We start from the raw sequence: 26,971 nt of genomic DNA, 5'->3' as shown, positions 1-26,971 counted from the left end.
TTGTAAAGGTAGATTAGTTCTCATAGACGTAGCCAACTGTTGATGCCAATATTTCGAAAGCACGCCTAACCTTAGACCTGTATAACAATGAAAAAGGACTCCATGCCAAAGTCAGTGTGAAAAATTAAATAATAAAAAATATGTCAAGAGGTTTTTGGATACCTCAAATGAAACGATCATGTTATTTTTATATGGGACACTTAGAGTTTAACTTACCCTTAAGATATTAGTTTTTCCTAATCACAAACAACCAAGATCAAATTTTATCTTATTTTATATCATGTTATCTTGATTTTTTGCTTTATTAGGCTAAAAATTCATCCCTCAACACAATAATATGAAAGATATCAATTTGTATTTTTAAATTATTGGATATCAATTAAAACTAAAAATCAATCATGATTTCAATTTAAACTAAGCTTTCACAAATGTATCAATCTACACCTCAATCATATTATTTTTGTTAATCCTAAGAATTAATGTATTGACAATTTTTTCAAATGTGTTTTTCAAACAAAATTTGAGAGAGAGTAATTGATATATGGTTAGAGATGTCCACAGGGTGGGATGGGGACGAGGAAGCCTTCCCCGTTCCGCAGGGAATGGAGTGGGGATTCCCCCGAGGATTTCACGGGGATTAGGTTCCTTGCGGAGAAAATTTTTCCGCCATCATCTTTTTTCTAACAATTTTTTTTCAATTAAATATATATTTTTAATAATTCCTTAAACATATCCAATACAACTTTCATTTAAATAAATTATTATCAATTTTGGTAATAAAAACAGTAATACACATTCAATTTAAAAAGATATAGTTAAAATGTTAAATTCTCATAATTTTTATAAATTAAAATTCAAAATTAGAACATCTTATCTTAAATATTAAAACATCTAAGGAATTAAAATAATAAAGTAAACTTAAATAACTAAAACCTCCATAATCATCTTAACAGAGTCTACCGTATTAATATTAATATATATATATAATAAATTTATAATTTATATATCAAAGTCGGGCAGAGTTGGGATCGGGGGTAGGTATTCCCCGTCCTCGACCCCGAATTGAAAACGAAAAAAAAAAATTTCCCACTCCCTTCCCCATTCCCCGCCCTGAACCTGGGTCCCAACTCCATGGGTTTTTCTTATCTTCCTGCAAAGCTTTATGACCTGTTTGGAATCTCATGATTTGGAGGGATTTCCATTCATAGTGGATTTCAAATGAATTCCATTATTTGACATTGCAAGAAATGGAATATTTTAAAATTCGAAATGATTTCAAATCTCATTTGTATTTAAAAAACTTTTCTAACTATAATGCTATTCGACATGATTTCATAGGATTTGAGAGTAAATTACTTAATTAATTTTGTCAAATTCTAATTTTCAATTAACACATCATGATTAGAAATCTATATTAATAAATTCTTAATTTTTTCAGTTTCCATTTAAACACAAAATTTTAAATACATACCGATAATTTAACAGAGAAATTTTTTTTATCGGATTCGAAGTCGCGCGTACCGTTTAATTCCCAAGAGACCAAAACAAGACCGTGCGGTGGTGGAAGGCAACGAGTTTAAAGCAGCAGGAGTGAGAGTTGGTGTCTAAGATCATTACAGGAAAAAGATAAAACTAATCTCTCTGCGGAATGAAAGTCTGGAACAACAATCCCATCTCTCACCCGAGGTCTGCCACTGCTGCTGTCACTGTCAATTCTACAACTGCAACAACCATTGCAACAGCGATTTGTCCATTTATCGCTCTTTGGTCCGCTTAGTCAGCAAACCAGCCAAGTCTACCGCCGTCAGCACTGCTGCATTACAGTCCCAATCACAACTTCAGTCACACCAAACTAAGTGGAGTCGAGATGGGCAACTGCGGTACTAGAGAAGAGTCTGCAGTTGTTTCCAATGCTCAAGGTACCTTTTCTGCCTCATGAATGTCTGCCTCTTTTTCAGAAAACCCAGATCTAGGGCTTTTTCTCGTCTCTTCGTTTTTTGCGCTCTCAAGTTTCAATCCCATTTTCTCTTTTATAATTCTATCTATTCTTCAGCAATGTGCTTATTATCTGTATGCGCGCTTTCGGTCTAATTTTCTCAAATGCTCAACTTAGAAACTAACTGAATCAAACTAAAACAACGACGGACTCGTTGTCCCCTAAATGGAGACGGTTTCTGCTGCAATTATGAACTCAATTATAGTAGCTTCGTTCTTATACAGTTCAACAGCTGCATACTTCGTCTTCATTGGCTGTGAAAAACGCCAACAACAATGCTACAGATAAAAGGCATATTCATAACCGGTCCATATCAGATCTAAGCGATCCTTCAACCCCTCGCAGCCTCGAGGACTTTAGAAAGAATTCGGTACTTTACACACATGTTATCGCTTTCACATTATACGAGCTGGAAACGATCACCAAGAGTTTCCGCTCCGATTACATTCTCGGAGAGGGCGGTTTTGGAACTGTTTACAAAGGCTACATTGATGAGAACGTAAGGGTTGGCCTCAAATCTCTTCCTGTCGCTGTCAAGGTTCTCAACAAGGAAGGCCTCCAGGGCCACCGAGAATGGCTTGTATGTCTCTTCTCCCACGCCACTATACAAGTCATGTTTCTAAGTCCCTTCTCTCTTTTTCTCTCTCTTTGGCATCTCATTCCCCTTGCTGTTTTATTGCAGACAGAAGTCAACTTTCTTGGTCAGCTAAGACATCCGAACCTTGTCAAGTTGATTGGTTACTGCTGCGAGGATGATCACAGATTACTTGTCTACGAGTTCATGTTTAGAGGAAGCCTTGAAAACCACCTCTTTCGAAGTACATACTCATCTTTCTCTCCCTCTTCTTTACTTCGCCGATCAATAATGTTTTTTATTTTCGGCCTCTATTCGTCAATTACTCTTGCATTTCTCTTGCCATTTGCTAGGTACCGACTATATGTGATTCTGTGGTGTACTTAACAGTAGATGAATTAGGTTATGTGGATAAGTAGAGATTTACCGACTAAAGCATGAAGCACGCTTCATCTTAAATTGAATGTGTGGTCTCTGCCCCCACTTCAACCTACAATACCTTTATCTATTCTTTATATTATTCAATGCATGCACATTAATTAACCCACACAATCGGAAGATGCAGTGCATTACTTTTTTTTTAAAAGAAATTTATCATCGTTATTTTATCAATTTATTGACTTCTTTTCCAGTTCATTGAATGCATTATTGTTTATTCTTAGCACGGAGGATCCACGACTGAGGCCTCTCTCAGCAGGATTCATTTGTTTTATTTTCTGGTCATCTGGCATATCTTCTGGTGAAGCATGTGCCATTTGATAGACCTGACTTTGTATAACATCACTATCTCAGTTTAGCTATTCATTTTGACCTAGAGTTTTGTATTAGATGCACTAATTTCGTGTGCTTGCAGTATGGCATAATTTTGATGTAGGATTAGGAGAGAGTTTCTTGGAAGAAAATTAAACAAATCAAAGGGGATGGATGAAAATGTAGTTCGATGGTCAACATGGCTATATCCCATTTCATTCTCAATCTAAAATTTATTATTAACAAGCTTTATATATTTTTTCCTTTTAGGAGAAGTTGAACTTTCATAGAGAAAAATGAATGAATAGAAGTGGGCCTTTTAAGCGACAACTCAACCAAAGGAGCCAAACCAAAACATGAACTACTTGTATGAAAGAAGTCTCCACTTCAAAAGAACAAGTCAGAGGATAATTGCAAAAGTCTTTAGAAATAGATGTACTAAGAGAAGCATTAAACATGACTAGAAATAAAGCCTCTCAAGTTGAATACACCATGAAACAACAAAAATACCAACACGCCAAAGGACACAACCTTTTTTTTTTTTTTTAAAAGGAAACAAGTCTCTTTATTCATTAAGAAAATGAAATGAGACTAATGCTCATAATACAAGGATACAAAAAGGAACAGCAGGTGCACCAGGACATCTCAACTAGGTTGACACCCCCTTAGCACCCTCATCACTTTCGAGCCAAAGGATACAACCCTTATTGACAAAGGATAAGTGTACAAGAAAATTTCCTCTATCATAAAGCAACAACCCTGGTTATGAGCCAACCAAATACCAATAGATAAAAAATAAAGTCTAAACTCTAGTGAACAAACTCACAATTCTAAAGGATATGATCCAAATCTTCATTAGCTTCCTTATAAAGAATGCATCATTTCTACCCTCAACAAAAAGAAAGAATGCCTTTGGATAGAATCTCAAGTGTTTACTCTCACATGCAGGACATGCCAATCAAAGAATTTGATCTTCTTGGGCATTTAACCTTGCATAACGAGAAGAAAGGGTATTTAGGAGTGTTGGGATCACAAAAAAGGAGAAAAAAGAACCTCAAGAAAATTCTTGGAGGGATAGAGGGACCGAAAAAGAATATCCTTTCTTCGTGGACTAACATCATGGAAACTGTCCAACAAAGAAAGTAAGGTAGAAACATCCATTGTCTACCTATTCAACAAGGAGGGTGAAAATTTATAGTGTGAAGAAGTGACAAAGCCACTAAACTTCTCAGAGAGGATGAATGGTCTAAGTAGAATGCTCAAAGTACATAAATTCTGAAGGAAGAAAAGTTGAAGAATACCAAGAGAACATCAGCAAAGAGAAAATAAAATACCCAATATTATATAAAACATGAATAAAGAAGCCTACAAAAAGATAGAAAAGAGTGCAACGGGATGGGGCTTTAAAACTAGCCAACTTCAGATGAGCAAACCACGCGATGGTGCTACATGAGTAACCACGAGTTGTTGCTAGACCCTTTAGCATTTTGACAAATGTAGCATGGTTTTACAAAGTTGTTAACATCTTTTTTGAGTTGGGGCCAATTTGGAAGAAAGAAATTGAAAAGTTTTGTCTTGGCCAAAATGGCCAGCAAGGACCCCCACATGCATGTCTTTGATTAATGACTCCTTAAATGATATGTTGGTATGCGAGGAGTGTCACCCTTGAATAGAAAGCCATCAACAATAAGGAAGTCAGAACATGGAATGTGGTCAGTGCAGTTGTACCATATGTCTTTGAAGTCATGATCTAAAGCATACATCTCAGGAAGAGATTCAAAAGCGATGATTTTACCTTTAAGAAGAGTGAGAAAAGTACCTTTTCAGCTTAAAGAATCTATTGCAATGTTGGTTTTTTCCCAAAAGTATGCTTGATGACGAAATCGAACCTTCCCAAAAATTGAAGCCACCTAGCATGCGTTCTACTAATGTTCTTTTGAGAATGTAAAAATTTCAAATAAAAGTGGTTAGTAAGTGAAACAAATTTCTTTCCAAGAAGGTAATGTTCCCATGTTTGAAGAGCCTGAACCAAATGGTAGAATTCTTGTTCATATGTAGACCAAAGCTATATAGGGGAGCTTAGTTTTTCACTAAAGAACTCAATGGGATGACCTTCTTGACTTAAAACAACCCCAATCCCCACACCCGAAGCATCAACCATAACTTCGAAAGGTTTTAAGAAATTAGGTAAAGCCAAACCAAGGTTGGAAGATAAAAGATTTTTCAAAGAGATAACACTGTCCGAAGTTGATTTATTCACATTTTTTCAAACAGTTGATCAAAGGTGCAACAATAGAACTAAAGTTATTTTTATTATTATTATTTATTATTTATTATTTTTATTATTACTTTTTTACTTTATATTTTTTATATTTTATTTAAAAAAATGAATTTTCTGGAAAATGAAGCAAGACCTAAAAAATATCGAACATCATGCACTGTTTTGGGAATCGGCCAATCATGAAATTGATATAGAAATAAGCAATCCTAAAATTTGTAGGTAAAAATGATCTTTCAGCATTCTTTTCATTCTTTCCCATGTTTTGATAGGTTCTTTCCCACTTCTAATTCTATTTTCTTCAACTTGTTCCTACCAAGCAGACGCCCCACCATTCAATTTGAGTTCAACTAAATCAACCTTCTTGTTTCTTGGTGTGTTTGCATATTTGAAGAAACTTTCCATATTTTTTATCCAATCCATAAATGGGTTCGATATCTATTTTTCCATTAAAGATGGGTAACTCTAATTTCACCTTATAGTTGTTACTTGTTAGCTTTTGCCCCTTGACACTGACGGATTCCTCGTCTTCGCTCATTTCTGGCAACCTCTAGCTCTAACTATTATTCTTCTTCGCTTGATGGATTCAATTATCGGCGATGTCGTCTTCGGTGTACTTGAAACCTTGGTCTTTCTTGAATTGTTCAAGGAAAATCTTAGTCTTCCATTGATGGTTGTTGTTGTTGCCTTACTCCTTGTATTAACTCTTGCTTTGTTCTCATGTGGATGTTGATTATGGCCCATAATAAGTTGATTAAGACGATTTCAAATATTTTTTAATAGCCTATGAATATCAATGATAGAATTCTCAATTGACAGCAAGCGTCTAGTCATGGATGTTAGTGATAGAGCGGTGGGTAACTCCGCTTCTTTGCTAGTTGCCATGGGATCGCTCCCATTGGAAGGCCTTTCCCTCACCATCGTGTCCAAGAAAATTGGCTCTGATATCAATTGGTGTAAACCAATAGACGATATATTTAATGAATAATGAATCCCAAAATTCAAACACCCTTGCCTTAAATAGGCTGATAACCGAAGACCTAAAACCTGAGGGCTGGTTACAGATGACAGAACATAAACTTAAGAAAGATTACAATGAACTAATAAACTAAAATGTCTTAATAACAAAACTAACTCAAGGACAAACGAAACTAAGGGATAACAATACATAAAAGCCCTTAAAAATTCATATTACAAATGTTAATCTCTTTTTATACTAGAATACCATTTTCATTGTTTTTCTAAACACCATATAGAAGCTCCACAAGGTCTTCTCATATTGTCGTGGTTTTCTCGCCTTATTGCTCTTTGTTTTACTTCTCTACATTTGTGATGTACCAAGGAGAGACCAATTGAGAGGATGTTGAGCGCAATTTGGCATCATCCTCAATAATACCACATAATTTTCCTCTATTCACTTTTTGACTTGGGCACCATTCAATATTATGGATGTGTTAGGCTTCCTATTATGAAGACTCACGTTAGAAGGAATAAAAGACTTGATAGCAGTGGGTGTAGTTAGTAATGGGCCTTTTACTTCATCTTTTGGGCCGATTTCCTTTTGGTGGCTCTACCCTGGGTCAGAGTCGTATATATAGTTATTTGTTTGGCTGTTTGTGGGTTATGTTATGTTTTGTTGTAGTATAGGGGTTGTGAACTTAGTAATGGTTTGACGCTCTCGAATCGGCTAGTTGGCTTGTAATATTGTTCTTTTCATATTAATATCACTGGGGAACCTAAAGTCCTTACAAGTGGTATCAGACCAGAGCATCCTCAATATCTTGGGAAGGTGGAAGAAAATGATGTAGAAACGAATAGAGGGATGACTAGGTGTGGCGGAAGCAGAAATCGGTGGATTAAGGAAAGAGTTACAAAGGCTTCCAGTATTGGAGAAGGGAGTAGAGGTGATGACGGCGAAGATGCAAGAAGTACAAAAGACATCGAAAGTGTTAGTACAAGAGCTATTAGGAGAACTTGAGAGGGAAAGGAATGAAATGACTTCGGCTGAGGTTATTTGGTAAGAGGAAGGCAAGGGAATGAATGGAGGATGAACTCCATGTTGAAGGATTCCAGGACGAGGGAGACCTGTCTCGAAAGAAACTAGCTGATGGAAATGGAGATAGGATCAAGTTTAAGAAAATAGAAATGTCGATTTTTAATGGAGGAGACCCAAACAAGTGGTTCTTCAGGGCATAGAGGTATTTTCAACTCCACCGTTTAAACGATCCGGAGAAACTCACCATATTAGTAGTTAGTTTCGAGGGTCAAGCTTTACACTGGTATCATTGGGTTGAAAATTATTGGAAGCTTAAAGCATGGGGAAACTTGAAGAAAAGGTTATTTTTTCGCTTCCGACTGGTGAGGGATGGAACCTTATGTACAAGGTTTTTGGGAATCAAACAAGAGGGCTCTATGGTTGAATAACGTAGAAATTCGAAGAATTATCGGTGCTTTTACCACACCTCTCTGAAGAAATGTTAGAAAGTACGTTTTTGAATGGGCTGAAGCTAGTGGTACGAGTGGAAATGGCTTGCTTTTGACCTGACGAGTCAGAAGAAATGATGTCTATAGCCCAGTTAGTAGAGGATAGTTTAGACGAGGCCCATTAGGCTCACATTGGAGGCCCATCGGGGATCAGAAGTTTGAAGTGAGAGCTGAACCAAAATTAAATGCTAGACCGATGGAGAAAGGAATGATGGCCTGATGACATGTAGGATCACACTGCCTGAGAAAAACCATCAAATCAAAGGGAACACTAATAACGATGCTTGACTGATACGAAGATGCAAGTAAGGAGGGATATAGGGTTATGGTACCGTTGTGATGAGAAATACAACCCTGGTCACCCTTGTAAAAATCGTGAGCTTTATTTATCTATTAGTTTTCTCCGACGAGATGGCCAAGAACGTGCTATTTGAAGGTGAAGAGATCTCGGAGCTGCCGAGTGAGACGTTGGAAATGGTGTTGCACATGGAGTTGTCTTTGAACTCTGTAGTTGGGCTAACAATGTTGGGTACCATGAAGCTGAAGGGTTTTATTGGCAAGTAAGACGTGGTGATTCTGATCGACTATAGGGCCACACATAATTTTAATTCTTAGATGTTAGTGGAAACCACCAACTACGGAGTGGTCCTGGGCTTCAGAGAAGCAGTAAAAGGTAGAGGGATTTGTAAATTAGTCATAGTCAGCCTGCCTGAGATTATGATACAAGAAGATTTTCTTACTATTGAGGTAGGAAATTTGGACCTCGTGTTAGGTATGTAGTGGTTGAGGAACATGGAGTCATGACGGTTAATTGGAAGGCTCTCAGCATGTCGTTTAGCATGGGAACATCCCGGGTTGTGTTACGAGGGGACCCAACAGTTGCTCGAATGGAGATTTCCCTGAAAATGTTGTTGAGGACATGAGATGAGGAAGATCAAAGATTTCTAATTGAGTTTAAGGAACTTGAGATTCAGAGTATGAAGTTCATTACGAAGACGGGTGACTTGGAGCTCGATCAAGTCCTAATCAAGTACGAAGACATCTTCACTATGCTGGAGGGGTTACCCCCAACACGCGTTGTGGATCATCGCATACAACTCAAGGAGGGACACAATCCCATTAACGTGTGGCCGTTCAAATATCTTCATGCCGAGAAAGAAGAGATCGAGCATTATCAGACGAAGTGTCAACCTTTACGCCGGTCCGGTGGTCCTCTTCAAGAAGGATGGGAGTTGGAGGTTCTGCATGGATTATCACGTGTAGAATGGAGTTACTATCCCGAACAAATTCCCTATTTCGGTGATCAAAGAACTGTTGGATGACTTACATGAGGCCAAGGTATTCTCTAAGCTAGATTTGAAATCGAGTACCATCAAATTTGTGTTTGTGAAGAAGACATATCCAAAACAACGTCTTGCACACAAGGGCCATTACGAGTTCATGGTCATGCTGTTCGGTCGGACAAACACCCTGGCCACATTCCAATCCCCCATGAATTGGGTTTTTTGCCCCCTCCTTTGCATATACGTACATTCTGGTGATCGAGGACGTGGGATGAAAAAGATCAGAGATTTCTAATTGAGTTTAAGGAATTTGAGATTCAGAGTACAAAGTTCATTATTGAGATGGGCAACCCGAAACTCGATCAGGTCCTGATTGAGTACGAAGACATCTTCAATATGCTGGTGGGGTTACCCCCAACATGTATTGTGGATCATTGCATACAGCTCAAGGTTCCCATTAACGTTTGGTCGTTCAAATATCCACATGCCCAAAAGGAAGGGATCGAGCAGTTAATAGATGAAATGTTGCGCTTGGGCATTATCAGACCAAGTGTCAGCCCTTACGCCAGTCTGGTGATCCTTGCCAAGAAGGATGAGAGTTGGAGGTTTTGTGATCCTTGCCAAGAAGGATGAGAGTTGGAGGTTTTGCATGGATTATCGTGTGCTAAATGGAGCCATTATCCCAGACAAATTCCCCATTCCGGTGATCAAAGAACTGTTGGATGAATTCCCTATTCCGGTGATCAAAGAACCGTTGGATGAATTACATGAGGCCAAGGTATTCTCTAAGCTAGATTTAAAATCGAGGTACCATCAAATTCATGTTTGTGAAGAATACATATCCAAGATGGCATTTCGCACACATAAGGGCCATTACGAGTTCATGGTCATGTCGTTTGGCCTGACGAATGCCCTGGCCACATTCCAATCCCTCATGAAGCAGGTCGTTTGCCCCCACCTTCGCATATACATACTTTTTTTTTTTTTTAATGATATTCTGGTTTTTTGCCCAGACATACGCACCATATAGCTCATCTGGCAGTGGTGCTTAGTGTGTTGAGGAAGCATCACCTTTATGCTAATTACAAGAAATGTCAATTCGGTAGGGAGAGAATTCAGTATTTGGGCCATTGGGTTTCCGTCAACGGGGTGAAAGCGGAGAGTGAGAAGATTCGGGCAATGACGAAGTGGCCCTTTTCGACCAATGTGAAAGAGTTACGGGGATTTTTGGGGTTGACCAGTTACTATCAGAGGTTCATGGAGGGTTATGGCCACATTGCAGCCTTATTGCATGCGTTGACAAAAAAGAATGCTTTTAAGTGGACCAAGGAAGCTACATTGGCTTTTGAACATTTGAAATGTGCCATGATGACCATGTCGGTGTTAGCGTTTCTCGATTTTTAGATTTCGTTTGTGGTGCAGACTGACGCGTTCGGTTCAGGTGTGGGAGCAGTCTTATCCCAGAATAATAGACCGATTGCCTTATTTAGCCAAGTGCTGTCCGAGCAAGCCCGGGCCACGTCTACGTATGAAAGGGAAGAATTAATGGCCATGGTTTTGGTTGTTAAAAAATGGAGATAATACTTATTGGGAAACCACTTCTCAATTCACACCGACCAACAAGCCCTCAAACACTATTTAAAGTAGCTAAAGGTCCTGATCGAACACCAACACTGGTTGACCAAACTCCTTGGCTATGACTTTGACATCCAATATGTGCCGACCTATAGAACAAAGTTGTTGATGCATTGTCACGTATGCCACCGTTGGTTCATCTCCAAACCATTTCAGTTCCTTCACCAATTGATGTTTCAGTGGTTTGGCAGGAGGTGCTAGTGGATCCAAAATGAGCTGAGCTAGTTCATCAACTCTTTGAGGACTAGTGTGCCCCGTTACTCTTCACCAGGGAAATTTGCTTTATAAGCATCGTTTGGTTCTATCTTCAAATTCCTCTTTAATATCGACAATTATGCATATGTTTCATGACTTAGTCCTTGGTGGCCATTTAGGTTTCCTTCGCACGTATAAACGAGCTAAGGGAGAACTTTTCTGCGAGGGTATGAGATCTGATATTAAGAAGTATGTGGCTGAATGCACAATTTGTCAAACCAACAAATCCCAAGCAATGGCTTTTGCGGGTCTTTTACAATCGTTACCAATCTACGAATGCGTGTGGGAGGATGTTTTGATGGATTTCATGGAAGGTTTGCTGAAATCGGGGGGCTTTGACACTATCTTAGTGGTAGCGGACTGCTTAAGCAAGTACGCTCATTTTATTCATGTCTCTCATCCATTTTCGGCCAATTCTATTGTGGCAATGTTTATAAGGGAGGTGGTTTGACATCACGGTTTTCCCAGCTCCATTGTATCTGATAGGGACAAGATTTTTATTAGCCATTTTTGGATGGAGCTATTTCGATTTCAGCTCAGGTTTAACATCGCTTGAGACCTATTTGCATTGTTTAAGCAGTGAGAAACCAAAGGTATGGTCAACATTATTGTCATGGGCCGAGTTTTGATACAACAATTTTCATGCCTCTCTTCAGACTACACCTTTTAAGATTGTGTTTGGTTGCGACCCATCTCCTTTGTTGGCTTTCGGGAATTATGATATGGTCAATGGGACACTAGAGCAACAATTGATCGAAAGGGACCTTGTGCTTACAGCTTTGAAAGAACATCTTGTTTTGGCCCAGGATCAAATGAAAAAGTTCGTGATTGGAAACTCCATGAATTAGAATTTGATGTGGGAGATTATGTTTTCCTCAAGTTGCACCCATACCGCCAGCTTTCGTTGGCTCGCAAACGGTGTGGAAAATTACCTCCCAAGTTTTTTGGTTCGTACAAAATCATCCAATGGGTGACGACCGTGGCGTATCGACTTGATTTGCCTCATGAGGCTGCAATTCATCCTGTATTCCACATTTCCCAGCTGAAACGTGCCATTGGGATAATATCTTGGTCCACCGAGTCCCACCTCGAGTTTTAACCTCCTTCTTCAACCTGTACAGTGCAATTTACAATGTTGGAAAAAATTCCTTTCCTCAGACATACTATTCCTTGATTTCTCCTTTCATGGCAAGATGGATATCAAGTTCAAAGGAGGATAACTCATTTGCTTCTGATTTAGTTTAGCATAAAAAACTAAATTTAAAGTTTTTAAATTGGAACCAAACATGTTCTTAAATATTGTAGAAATAAGGAATTTGTTTTTGTTTTCTACTAGATTCTTTGTTTTCGAAAACAAATTTTCAGATCATGGACCAAACGGGGAATAAAATATTTTTCTAATTTTCCTTGTTTTTCAATCGCTAAAGATTGAGACCAGTGTCTTACTGTATAATGATCATTTTTTCATTTATTGACTTTAGGAGTTATCATTCTCATATAATGTTTTCTTGGATGATCTTTATCACGTCTCGTGTCAAAAAAAGATTACTCCATTTGCATTCTTAATAGTAATTTTTAGGGGCTGTTTGGCCCACAAACTTCTTAAGTTGGTGTAAACAACTCAACTTTAATAGTAAACACTATTGAAGTTTGTACATTTATCGAGTAACTTCATTTTTCCCTTTATCTCTACTTTTCAAATTTATGGAGTAACTCCAACTTACATCTCTACCCTCGAAACACAAGCTTACTTACTCCAATATATTAACTCTAGACTTATTAACTTCATTCAATGGGCCAAACAGCTCCAATATAATAAGAAATGGCAATGCTACTAGGATGCCATCGTCTACTTGGTGCTCTATACATAATTCTTTAAGCTTAATGTAAATTCATGCTTGGGGTCCTTTTATATAATCCTTTGGTAGTTTAGAGATAATTCATCTTCTTTGTTACATCCTTGCTCGGTGGTGACCAGTTTGTTTCCTATGAAACACATTAGATGTTTATGTTACTAGTGATTATTTCAATTAGTATAGTACTTAATTGGCTCCACTTTGATTTATTATCTTACTAAATCTTGCACAAACTTTCCTGGGAACTCAGAGACAACTGTTCCGTTGCCATGGGCAAGAAGAATGATGATAGCTCTCGGAGCGGCCAAGGGACTTGCTTTCCTTCATAATGCTGAACGGCCCGTTATCTATCGGGATTTTAAAACCTCTAATATACTGTTGGACTCTGTATGTGTTGTTTATTGTGCACCAGCATTGGCATTTTTCTTTTCTCAAGCTTGTTGGTAAGAGGATGTTTCTTCTCATTTTCCTGCACTTGGCCGATTATTCTGTAGGACTATACAGCTAAGCTCTCGGATTTTGGGCTTGCAAAAGCTGGACCACAAGGTGATGAGACGCATGTTTCTACTCGAGTAATGGGTACTTATGGATATGCTGCCCCAGAATATGTCATGACTGGTATGATCTTTTCTTTATGATTGAACTTGCCCAATCTTCTCATTTGCTTGATCTTCTTTTTTTTTTTTCCCCGCAGTTATGCAAATCTGCGTGTGCAATTTTATGGCTTATGAAGGATTTCCTACATCTTTATTACCCTTTCTATCCCTGCCTTCTATTTGAAGGTGAAACCATTTCCAATATAGCGCCATCTGTGAAAGGGAGAGGCTAACCTTAGCAGGAATATAGTGCACATAAAAGCTTAAGGCTCCAAGAACTAACTATTGGTATAATTCAAAAAAATTTTGATTTATTTTTGTAGTTTTTTCTTCCCCTCTCCCAATTGGACTTTGTTCCTTTACTCACTTGAGAATAAAAACTGATTGTCAATTCGTGCAGTAAGCAGTTGACATCATGGCATCAGTGGTATGGATGATTCTATTATCTATATAGACATATTGGTATACATTTTTTTTGGATGAAAACAATAACCTTCATTGAGAAAAAATGAAAGAATACACGGACATATAAAATCAAGTCCACAAAAAGGGAACTCCCTCTATATGGGGCTCCAACTATGTAACAAAATGCCTATAGGATAATTACAAAAATCCTTCAAGATCGAAGCCCAAAGGGAAACATGAAAGCAAACGAGGGACCATATATTCGAAGGCCCCACAAGCGAGGGCATTTTCCCCACAAGCCTATCCAACGTGTTAGGACGTTCGTGAAACACCTGCCAAGTAAAGAACCTCACCTTCCTAGGGATCCTAATCCTCCAAAGAACCAAAATGATCGACACCCCTAAAGGTAAAGGATCAACCAAATACCACGAGAACCCGTCCAAAGGTATACTTAATTATCATAGGAGGTTTAATTAGTATCATTTGTTCCTTTTTATTCCCCAACCATTTTAGTATACAACTATTCAATGTTGACATTTTTTTAGCTATCCATGTGGAGGATGACTTGGAATGTCCTACTCTCTTGCTGTTTCACCGTCCCTCCCAAGTCTCGTTGCCTTGACTTTTAGTCCTTCAATCCCATTGCTCATCGGATGAATTCCTTGGAGAGTTTGGATTTTAAGGTCATCTGCCATACTTCTACCTTTTTCAAAACTGTAGCGTTGAAGAGAGCCTTAGTAAGCAGTATTGTTATTTCAAAGAAAAATTCTCCCATTTCGATGAAATGATTTATGGAAGCTAAGTTGGTCCATTGGTTAACCAATGATGCTTGGATAGAGATGTCCACGGGGCTGGGCACGGAGGGGACGGGGAAGCCATCCCGTCCCCGTCCCCGCGAATTTCCCCATGGGAAACAGGGCGGGGATTCCGTGGGGATCGGGTTCCCCGTGGGGAAAAATTCCCCGCCTTTGTTTTTTTAATTTTTTTTTAATCAAATATGGAGTTTTCCAATGCAATTTTAATTGAAACAAAACATTTCTTTGTGCAAATTTCAATAGAATATCATCAATTTTTCCATTAAAAACATCCATTCATAATCCATCAATTATTCTCATTAAAATTCAACATAAACTTAAATAATAAAAACATCCATCTCATTAAAATTCAACTTAAACTTAAATAATACCCATTCATAATCCATCAATTATTTTAAGAAAAGTTACAACATGACAACAACATATTTGTTTGAGACACAACAGACAACAACATGACAATAACATAACCAAACCAAGCCGCCATCAACGAATTTCATCCACTTTTGCAAGGGATGATTCCTAAAAAAAAAACAAATATTGTACATATTAATATAAATCAATATTAAAATAATAATAATAATAATAATACACGAACTTATAACTTACATCATCTGGATCTTGATCCTCAAGAATATTTTCCAAAACTTTAGCATCTATAGGAGTATGCTTATCTATTTAAGACATGTAAAAGGAAAATTAGATCTCAAATTGTAAATAATAAAAGCTTATTAAATAAATTAAACAATTCATACCTTCCGCCCATAACCAATCTTGAGTACACATCAAAGCTTCCAATAAAGTTTCATGAATTTGAGAATGATGTGGACCTACGTGTCTACCACCAATACTAAATGCAGATTCAGAAGCAACAGTAGTGACGGGAACGACTAGAATATCTTTTGCAATTTGATACAAAACAGGATACTTCACTCCATTCAACTTCCACTATTGCAAAATGTTAAAGTCATCCGGCCGCAGTAGAAGAGACTCATCCAAATAATGATCAAACTCTGATTTGACATTATCAACATCATTTTCAACATTATTAACAAACTCTTCAAACTTGAGATATCGATCTTTCCTATTAACAAGAGCAGTCGAACTACTACTTCCATCTCGCCTTGAAGTCGAAGAAGTATTAATTGTAGATGTAGAACGTTGAGGTTCTTCTATTATTCTTGAATTTGAACTATAAAACTTCATCAAATCACAACACAAGTCTCTAACGCGTTTAATTTCAACAGTATGATGAGATCCATAGATTTGAAGAAAATAAAACTGGATCAATCTCATCTTAAATCTAGGATCTAATACTGTAGCTATTGCCAATACACCATGAATCACACTCCAATATTTTTCAAACTTAGCAATCATTCTTGATGCCATTACTTGTACCTCCTCAACATCAAAGTTAAGCTACTTAGAAAGTTCCAACCTAATTTCACAAACTTCTTCAAAAAAGACATTGGAGGTTGGATAACTTGACCTAGAAAACAACTCAGTCATCAAGTAAAATGGTTCTAATCTATCACACATTTCTTTTGCAAAATTCCAATCAGTATCTGAAGGAAGACAAGTGTATAGTGGTTCATGTTGTTTTAGACGAGGAAAAACATCCTTGTATTCCAAAGCAGTTTTGAGTATCACAAAGGTTGAATTCCATCTTGTAACACAATCAAGACTTAGTTTTTAAGTGCATGGAATTTGTAATTGACGAACTCCTTCTTCAAATTTTTCCTTCCTTTTTGGAAAAAGAGTCCAGAAATGAACAGTACTTCTAATCTTCTCTATACCATCCAAAATTACAGTCAAACCATGTTTCATTATCAAATTCAAAATATGTGCACAACAACGAATGTAGAACAAACTTCCATGCAACCATAGTGTCCTTAAATCTAACTTCCTTCATAAAATGTCAACCATTACATCATTTGTTGGACAATTATGTACTGTTAAAGTGAATAATTTACGATCTATGTTCCAATAAAAAATACACTCCATTAATGCTTTAGAAAGTAACTGTCCAGTATGTGGATGTGGCACGTGTACAAACCTAATATAGTAGTATTACGTAATAATATGTTAAAATGAAAACTACCAAATGAACAAAATATACATAACAACATAAAAATGTAAATTACCTTAAAAGTCTGCTTTGCAGGACCCAAGAATCATCAATAAAATGTGCAGTGATTGCCATGTATCCCTTCTTCTGACTAGATGCAGTCCACATGTCCGTAGTAAGAGCAACCCTACTTCTATTGTTTTCCAAAAACTTCATTGTGTTAATTCTCTCTTCTTCATAAATTTTTATTATCTCCCTCCTCATTGTGGTTCTTGAAATCATCTTAAACAACGGTTGAACACCACTCAAAAACTTTCTAAATCCTTTGTGTTTAACCATGTTTATTGGATATTCATGTAAAATTATAGCACAAGCAAGATCTCTTCTAGAAGTTTCAAAATCAAATAGGGTCGGATTTAGGACTACTTTTCCTTCATTGGTTTTAGTGGGTCTCAAACATGATTGCCTAATGTCTCTTTGTCTCCGTAAGGGACAAATTTTAAAATGGTCATGTAAATACTTTGTCCCATTTTTAGATTCCTCTCCTACTTTTTTCCACAATAATTACATATTGCTTTCATTGTGTCATTTATTTTGTCTTTTATAATGATTCCATACTACTGACGTCAATCTATTACTTTTTAGTACATCCTCATTATCATCGGTATCTAATGTAATAAGCGTAGATTGATCATTACCACTCGAAACACTATTTATTGGGGTTGATTCGCTCATGTTCATGGATGTTGGAGTTGAACCACCTTGTTCTAACTCATTATTATTCGATAGTCATTTTCAAATTTCACCTACAAATAGTCAAATAGTAACAAAACAATCACAAAATCGAACAACTAGTCAATTTCAGACATACAAAAAAAATCACAGATCCACTAGTTTTATCTTCTACACAAATCACAGATCATAGATTCACAATCACAAATCACATATTCACAAATCAGATCAGAAATCACAGATTAGATTCACAAATCGAACACCTAGTTTTATCTTCTACATAAATCACAGATTCACAAATCAGATAAGAAAGTGGATATTCAGATGTTGGATATACCTTGAAACGATTTGACAGAGGGACACGACCACAAGGTGAGGCAGACCAGAGTTTGGTGGTTGGGATGGGCGACGACGACGAGGTGACTATGAGGCCGTGACCATGAGGGTGAGATGAGAAGTCAGATTGAGAAGAGAACTCGAGTGACCGAGTTGGTGCCGTGGGCCCATGACGTGAGCGAGAGGGAGAGTGATGTGAGGCGGTGGTGAGGTGATAGACTGGTGAGTCGGTGACTGAGTGATTATGAGGGAGAGGAACTCGGCCAACTCTGTGTAAAAGTGAGGCCGTGATTTGCGATTTGCAAAGTGAGTTGAGGAGTAGAGGATTGAGGGAGGCGTGCCGTGCCGCATGAGGTGAGGGATTCCCTTAGGATTTTATAATATATATATATATATACTCGGGGCGGGGCCGAGGTCGGGGCTGGGGCTGGGTAATATATTCCCTGTCCCCGACCCCGAAATGTAAATGGGGAAAAAAATTCCCCACTCCCTCCCCCATTCCCTGTATATTCGGGGATTCCCCAGCCCGTTCGGAATGGGTCCGGGTCCGGCGGATTAAATGGACATCTCTATGCTTGGATGATCTCCTCATTACTCCTCTGAGTGACGTCTTATATATATATATATATATATATATATCAAGAAACAACTTCTCATCGATGTATATATTGAAAGGAATAAGCATTCAATGTTGTCTCAAATTATAACAAAAGGAATAAGCGTTCAAAGTAAACAAAATACAAAATCAAGAACATAGTAACAAATACAATTGTACAATCAAGTAGAGATCGGGTAAGAAACAATAAAAGCTAATACAGAACAATGGAATGCTCAAAATTGTTGCCTATTAAGAACCAAAAGAACATGCAAAAATTTTGAACCCTAGCTTACCGCTGATTTTCACATCTTAAGGGCAATGTCCTGATTCCTTTTAGACAGACCCAAAATTCAAATGGAGCCATTCTAGATCCTTCTGCATGTTGAAGGAAATACAACTATTTTGCCAAGCACCTTTGTTTTTTTTTTCTTTTTTTTTGGAAAAAAGATGTAAATCCGGGCCATGCCGATGGAGAATTTCGAGCTAATTCTTTTTGGAAAGTTTCCCAAACCGTGGGGATTCCAAGATCAAACAACTGTAGAAACTCGAGGAATACCTAGTGCAATACTCTCAATGAATCCTTTGAGGGCCTAGTGAAGTAATCTCATGCAACCGAAAACCACTAATTGCAATAAGGGAAGAAAACTTGCAGACTTTTAAGGCACTGTGACTGCATTTGATGCTTTCAAGCACTGTGACTGCGTTTGATGTTGAATCTTCCTTCTTCAAAGACTAAAACAGATTAATTAAATCAGGGATGATGATAAGGTTGGAAATTCAATTCTTCACCGACTACTGATTCATCAATACAATCATGTTTGGTTCAATTGCAATAGTCATTAATTGTAAACCACGCAACTAAAAACCACTAATTGCAATAAGGGATTAAAACTTACAAACTTTCAAGGCACTGTGACTGCGTTTGATGTTGAATCTTCATTCTTCGAAGACTAAAACAGATTAATCAAACTAGGGATGATGATAAGGTTGAAAATCCAGTTCTTGTCTGACTTTTGATTCATTAATAGAATCATGTTTGATTATAAATGAAACACTAATTGCAAACTTTCAAGCTATTGTGATTGCATTTGATGTTGAATCTTCCTTCTTCGAAGATTGAAACAGATTAATCAAATCATGGATGATGATAAGTTTGAAAATTCAATTCTTCACTGACTATTGATTCATCAGTAGAATCGTGTTTGGTTCAATTGCAACATTCACTACTTGAAAACCACTAATTGCAATAAGGGACAAAAAGTTGCAAACTTTCAAGGCACTGTGATTGCGATTGTTGAATCTTCCTTCTTCAAAGGCTGAAATAGATTAATCAAATTAGGGATGATGATAAGGTTGAAAATCCAATTCTTCATGAATTTCTGATTCATCAATAGAATCATGTTTGGTTCTAAATGAAACAGAGGAGGATTAAGTGATGATTGGATAAACTTTGAGAAAAAGCAGCTTCTTGAGTACCAATATGCCCTTTATGTAGAATAGAGTATTGATGTGAATGTTGTCAAGGCCTTCAACAAAATGAAATTTATAACAACGGATCTAAAGCTAAATAACTTGTAGTATTTATAACAGCCTAATCGACTCATTCGAAAAAGTCAGACAGACTCTCATTATAGAAAACCAATTTTTTAATAAAGAATTAATTTCTAAATTAACTAAATAGGTGATGAGAAGCATTCCATACTACCTAGTTAATTGCATTAAGCTTAGGGATTGATTAGAACGACAACTTAAACTGATCAAGTTCAATTCAAGGCTTTTGTATTCATTGAGTCTATTATATTCAACATTATGATAATCATGGAACCACCATAGATTGAATCATAACCATCATTCATCCTATTCGCTACTTGAATTAAACATGCATTTGGGGTGATTAGAGATCTTAAACACATGTAAAGCGTAGATGAACACCCAAGCTAATTAAGGCATCAACTCAATCAATCAAACATGCTCATGAATCAAACAAAGGATAGAAAACAATAAATTCAAGAAACTCATTACATTATTTTAAAATCTCATTAGAAACCACGAGTATAGGCCTACCAACCTCTAAATCAGCATCTCGAACCTAGTTGGACATTGAATCCACTACAAAGAAAGAAAATAGTTAAAGCTCAAGGGATTTGGCTAAAATCAGCCAAATCCAAATTTTAGTCAGTCGAAAATTCTCCACACTTGACCTAAAGCAAAAAGATAAGTATCTATAGTAGCATTGTGATGTTTGCTGCTTTCCCAGCGCTCTGCAGTGTTGCTCGACGCTATTGTGACATTTCCTCTGGAGAGGGTCACGACACTTTAGGACAACATCGCGATGACTTTTTCCTTGTAGAGTGTTGAAGCACTGCAGTGCTCTGGGCAAGAGCAATTTCGCAATCTATTCTATCTAATTTGCTCCAAGAAGCGTTGTTTTAACACTGATTTGCCCTAAATGCTCTGAAAGAATCCTTATGCTCAGTGTTCTGTAAATAAACCATTTAAGCTCATAAAACATCTTAACGGAGCTATCAAGTATGAGTCATCTGATGGACTTCCAACTTGTGCAAGTTCCAGATATTTTAATGGTGTCTCTTGAATTAGCACCAAAACTGGATAATGTTGTTATAATGATGTATCTTGATGTTCTAATGGTGTCTCTTGAATTAGCACCAAAAGGTTGAATAGACTCATTACCACGAGGGGTGGCTTGTTGAGACGAGTGAATGAGTGATAAGTTGTTAAACTCGGTCTGAAAATGGTAATGTACAGGCTCAAAAGTTTCAAAAAGAAGATTTGAACTTCATTAAATGAAGAAGGAAGAGTGGTTCAATCCTTCTCTTTGATTTGCCACATGCTGGATATCCTTAGCGTGTTTTGTTTCGGAAATCGGTTTGTGATAGAACCAAATGCAGACTTGCTAGGTGGAGAGGTTTACTATTACGAAAGTTGTTGATGACATTCTTCTGGTTAAGAAATTTAGGAGGCTCTTTAGTCAATTTGATTGGAATCACATTGGGTATAGAGTTAAATGACTTTTTTTTAAATAATGAAAATAGAACTTTTTATTGATGTAATAAAAAGAGATTATTGCTCTTGATACAATGAATCCATAAGGAACGTTTAAAGAACGAAGGGTCGATTAGTGCACCCAAATATCTCAAATGCAATGAAAACGTAGCAAAGTACAATATAATCATAACATTATAAATGCTTAAATAAAAGGTCGACAATACAAGTCGAAAAGCCATTAAGCAGGAAAAATAAATGCTCTCCAATTTAAGCAAAGATCTTGAATGAAAAAATCTGCAAGTGATTTAGATAGAGTATACCAAGAAGAGGCATTAAGACGAGCAATTTCGAAATGATCCATCTAAATTGAAAATTTGTCATGAAAGACATGTTGATTCCTCTCAAACCAAACTTCTGTCAATAGTGCTTTAACAGCATTAGACCAAAGTAAACGTGACATGGAATTCAAGACTGGACCCACCAAAACCTGCAAAAATTATCACGAAAAATATTGCCAAAGACCCAACTAATGTTAAACACATAAAATAACCTTTGCCAACACTGCTTAGTATAGTGACTATCAAAGAAAATATGTTTTGAACTTCTCAAGGTTAGAATATATCTTTTAGGGGTGTTTGGGCTAAGGAGTGGAATAGTGAGGAGTAAGGAGTTATGAAGTCTAAGGAGTTGTGAACTCCTGGGATCCATAATATAAGGAGTGGAATAGTGAAGAGTAAGGAGTTATGAAGTCTAAGGAGTTGTGAACTCCTGGGATCCATAGTGTAAGGAGTTGATAAGATATAAAATTGGTAATTTTTAGTAGTGAGATCCACCAACTCCTTGGCCAAACAAGGAGTGGAGTTCACAAACTCCTACTTCCCTACTCCTAGTTCTCAATCCTCAGGCCAAACATATCCTTAGTGTCTGTAAGGTGCTATTTGATATTCAAAATCCTGAAATATCATTCCGAGGGCATACAAAACATAAACCAGCATTTGAGAGAGCTAGAAACTCTTCTTACCTAGCACAAAAGCTCCAACAAGACAAAACCTACCTTTCCTTTCCTTCCCTGGCAACGTATATCCCATAAACGTAGTACTGGTCCATTAACTAACTTTCATTAGGTGTAATTGCTTCTTGCCCTTTTTTACACTTCAATTCTTGCCCTTTTCCCTAATAACTTAGGCTCCACTTGGTAACAATTTGGAGCCTGTTTGGTAATCATTTGGTTTTCAGTTATTGTTTTTTAAAATTAAGTCCATAGATACTACTTCCACTTCCAATTTTTTCATTTGTTATTTACTTTTTACCAATTGTTTAAAAAACCAAACCAAAATTTGAAAACTAAAAAAAAGTAGCTTTTAAAAACTTGCTTTTGTTTTTGGAATTTGGCTAAGAATTCAACGTTGTACTTAAGAAAGATACAAATCATGTAAGAAATGAGGAGGAAATAGGCTTAATTTTCAAAAACCAAAAACAAAAGACGAAATGGTTTCCCTTTCAAAAAAAAAAAAAAAAAAAAAAACGAAATGGTTACTAAACAAGGCCTAGTTTTTCGTTTTTTGAAATTAAGCCTATTTCTTCTTAATTGCTTACGATGATTTCTCAAGCAGAAGAGTTGAATTCTTACCAAAATTCCAAAGACAAACAAGTTTTTTAAAATATTTTTTTTTAGTTTTTAGAACTTGGCATGATTTTTGAAACTATTGGCCAAAAGTAAATAACAAAGCAAAGAATTTAGAGGTGGAATGCGGGTTTATAAGTTTAATTTTCAAAAACTAAAAACAAAAGCCTAAGGCCCCGTTTGGGTAGCCATTTCATTTTTTGTTTTTGGTTTTTAAAGATTAAGCCTATTTTCTCTCAATTTCTTACAATGTTATGCATCTTTCTTGAGTATAATAGTTGAATTCTTAGTCAAATTTCAAAAACAAAAACAGGTTTTTAAAAGCTACTTTTTTTGTTTTCAAAATTTGGCGTGAGCTTTTTAAACTATTGGTAAAAAGTTGATAAAACTGAATAAATTTGGAGGTGGAAGTAGTGTCTATAGACTTAATTTTCAAAAGCCAAAAACAAAAACGAACTGGTTATCAAACCAGGGTTTTAAGTTTTTATTTTTAAGTTAAATCTAACATACCGATTTTTTGTTTTAGTATTAAGTTTCTTTTCAAGTTTTGTGAATTTTCTACTTTTAATATATATGTCTTATATATAAAGGTGAACTTCTATGGAAAGTTTGCATTGCCACAATTTTTGTTGTCCCACCATTTTTGTTCTACTTCAGCTAGAATTTATTTATCTATTTGATTTCACTCTTCTTCTCTGTGTTTAAGAAACATTGAGATTTTATTATTTCTGCAATAACTTTTCTTATCGACTTCATTTCTCAACTACATATATATAAGAACGAACATATGGAGCATGAAGTACTCACTTCAGTTGCTTTGGTTTACAAATTTACCATCTTGTGAAAGAAAAGAAAACAAATAACCTTATATTTTCCATCAACAGCTTCCATCTTACTATGTCAATCTGATTATCTCGAACCCCGGCAGATGAAATTAACAAACCTCTGCTTTCCAGCTTACTTCCCATTTTGATTCTTAGATCATTGCCTGGAACTGCTTCTTTTTCAAGGATCTTGATACCCAAAGGTCTTATTGAAGTCAACATCTACCACATTTTTTTTTGTGGACCCAAACTGAGGTGAAAGACTGGAAATTTCATGGGCTGATTACGGAATGAGCCTTGGTTCTAATCACTTTCTGAACATCCAACAAACTCGAGATATCACAATTGAGCGGCTACTTTGAAAAGTGCTTCAAGGCAGATTCTTTCAACTCAATTTTCAGCAGGCAATCTCTAATCAAGCCACCATCTCTTTTTAAATTAGCTGGACACATCGCCTTTCTTCCACTAGAGGGAGGCCAAAATGAACATTTAAAAAACCACCCTTGTTGATTGTTGAACTTGGAGACTCTAAAAGTACCAGACAAGTCCCTATCTTTCTTAGAAAATGGGGCTGAAACTGGGAAGAGCATAAGTTCTAACAGACTTTTCCAGCCACTGAAAATGGGAAAGAAAAAGAGGAATAACCTTATTAAACTTCAAATCTTCCATGCTAACCAAACCCTCATCTTTCCAAAATGCAAAAGTATATATTATGGACATAGCAACTCTTAGTGTATCCATGATAAAATCAAAAGCTCAGACAGCGACAGCATGGATTAAACTAAACGTAAGAAAGTGGCTGGTCGGAAGGATGTGGTTGAAGGCTGAACAGGAGGGGAGGGAGGGAGGAGGGAGGAGAGAGGAGAGCATTTTTCCTAGTCCTCCGCCTATTCAATTTGTTAACATTCTGATGGCGTCCCTCACCTGGAGCTGCTTGAGCACTGAAATTGCCATCTCTTGGAATCTCGACACTATGTATATCGGAAGAAGCCATACTGATATTCTGTAACCTTAATACACACTTGCAATCTAGCAATTCAACGTATTCGTTGATCTACCCAAAAAGCCTCTACAAGAGCAACAAGAAATTATATTTTCAACTGTAACGACAAGTTGCCAAGCTCGGTAGCGTGGGCTTGTTACCTCTAGCAGAGGGGCAAAGTAAAATTCTAAAAGGAAAAACTGCAAACAAGTTTCTGATTTTAGTTCAACCGCTATAACTTGCCACCATGTTTGCTTTTCCATGTTTTTTAAGTCCATCTTACAAGTTTGAGGATGAATTATCCAAAAAAAAATAAAAAAATTTCTCCGTTTCTCCTCCTTGCAATACTCCTTAGTCATGTGATCTTTATGAAATTTTAGTAAGGCTTTGTCAACTTGGGAGGGGTTGATCAAGCAACCCTCAGCAATTTACTTCTTATCGTTGCAGAAATTGACTTCCAATCATTATGACGTTGTGATCTTGAAATAAGAATTGTACATCTTCAGTCCATATTAACAACTTCCTCCACTTTTCTGATCCAGACACCTCTCCACCTAAGGTATTTCGACAATACAAAACAACCCAGTCAAATCTGGGGGCTATGATCTCTCCCCTTCCCCTATTACAACTTTCTACAAAAGACATGAAAATCATCACCCTTTCTTAATACGCATGTATGCTACCCTTTTTCAGCATTCCCTACAGTGGTCCAAGTGGCCCCCACCTGCTCCCTTGGCGATTGTTCTAGGTAACTTGTCGAGGGGGTATTTTCCTTTTTGCCCCTTCTTGCATGTTTTCGTGATTGGGGGCCTAACGGGTGTCTTTAGTGCACTTCAACGACTTCCTCCACTTTTCTGATCCAGACGCCTTTCCACCTAGAGTTGCAAATGTAGAGGTCCAATGAGAATTCTTAAGTTGCTGGATGTAATAGTCAACCTGCCATATATTTATTTACCTTGTGTATTTCACATATAATTTTACAGTAATAGGTGTTTGTTTTCAGTGTCGAGAATGGGTAAGGTTTTTCTCTGATGTAGTGACTTACCTTGTGGATTACACTGTTACCAAGCTTCCATTTTGAAAACTGTTAGGGCACTTGACAGCAAGGAGTGATGTATACAGTTTCGGTGTTGTTCTTCTGGAGCTTTTGACAGGAAGAAAGTCTGTTGACAAGACAAAACCAAGCAAGGAGCAGAATTTGGTAGATTGGGCCCGACCTAAACTAAATGACAAGAGGAAGTTGCTACAAATAATTGACCCTAGATTGGAAAGTCAATACTCGATAAGGGCAGCACAGAAGGCTTGCAGCCTAGCGTATTATTGCCTGAGCCAGAATCCAAAAGCAAGACCATTAATGAGCGATGTAGTTGAAACTCTGGAACCATTGCAAAGCGGTAACGATGCAACTGAATATTCATCAATGGGAACTAGTCCATTTGTTAGGGGGGGTGCCCCTGATTACAGGATGCGACGAAGGTTTATTGACAATGTTGGTTCAGGGGCTAGTTGCCGGTCTCCTAACCCCAATTGTTCCCCGAGCGGCCCTACTGCATGTAGGGTTAGATGAAAATGCATCTTGTTTTGTACTTGGCTTGCTCTTTGCTTTTATTGAAATGAGAATGTCCAGTGTAAGACGTCGTACATTGGTGTCTATGTCTCGTAGATGATCGCAGTGTCACTCGATGCTGTTCATCGCCAACCTGGAATTGTAATATTTGGCCATGTGTTGTGTAGAATATTTGGAACTGTAATTATTACATGGACACATCGTTCTAACTTGCATGTGTTTCTTAGAAGCGATATGTAGGGCGCTTTTGTAATTAATCTGCACATTTTCGTGATTCTAGGCTTCGGCAGGATCTGATATCTTTCATGCA

The 26,971-nt window shown here is 37.1% G+C and overlaps 1 protein-coding gene across 1 annotated transcript; it reads left to right on the top strand.

Moving 5' to 3' along the window:
* The first annotated feature begins 1,545 nt into the window (after window positions 1-1,545).
* Window positions 1,546-26,971, top strand: LOC120090238 (putative serine/threonine-protein kinase PBL8). Its single transcript, XM_039047794.2, has 6 exons — window positions 1,546-1,919; window positions 2,221-2,576; window positions 2,679-2,814; window positions 13,362-13,498; window positions 13,606-13,729; window positions 26,186-26,971. The coding sequence occupies exons 1-6, from the start codon at window positions 1,868-1,870 to the stop codon at window positions 26,659-26,661; spliced, it is 1,281 nt and encodes a 426-aa protein (XP_038903722.1). The 5' UTR covers window positions 1,546-1,867; the 3' UTR covers window positions 26,662-26,971.

Source organism: Benincasa hispida, chromosome 11 (genome assembly GCF_027475165.1).
Source record: "Benincasa hispida cultivar pf3 chromosome 11, pf3_genome.v1.1, whole genome shotgun sequence".
In the NCBI taxonomy this organism is placed as follows: domain Eukaryota; kingdom Viridiplantae; phylum Streptophyta; class Magnoliopsida; order Cucurbitales; family Cucurbitaceae; genus Benincasa; species Benincasa hispida.
This window is presented reverse-complemented; position numbering and strand designations above follow the sequence as displayed.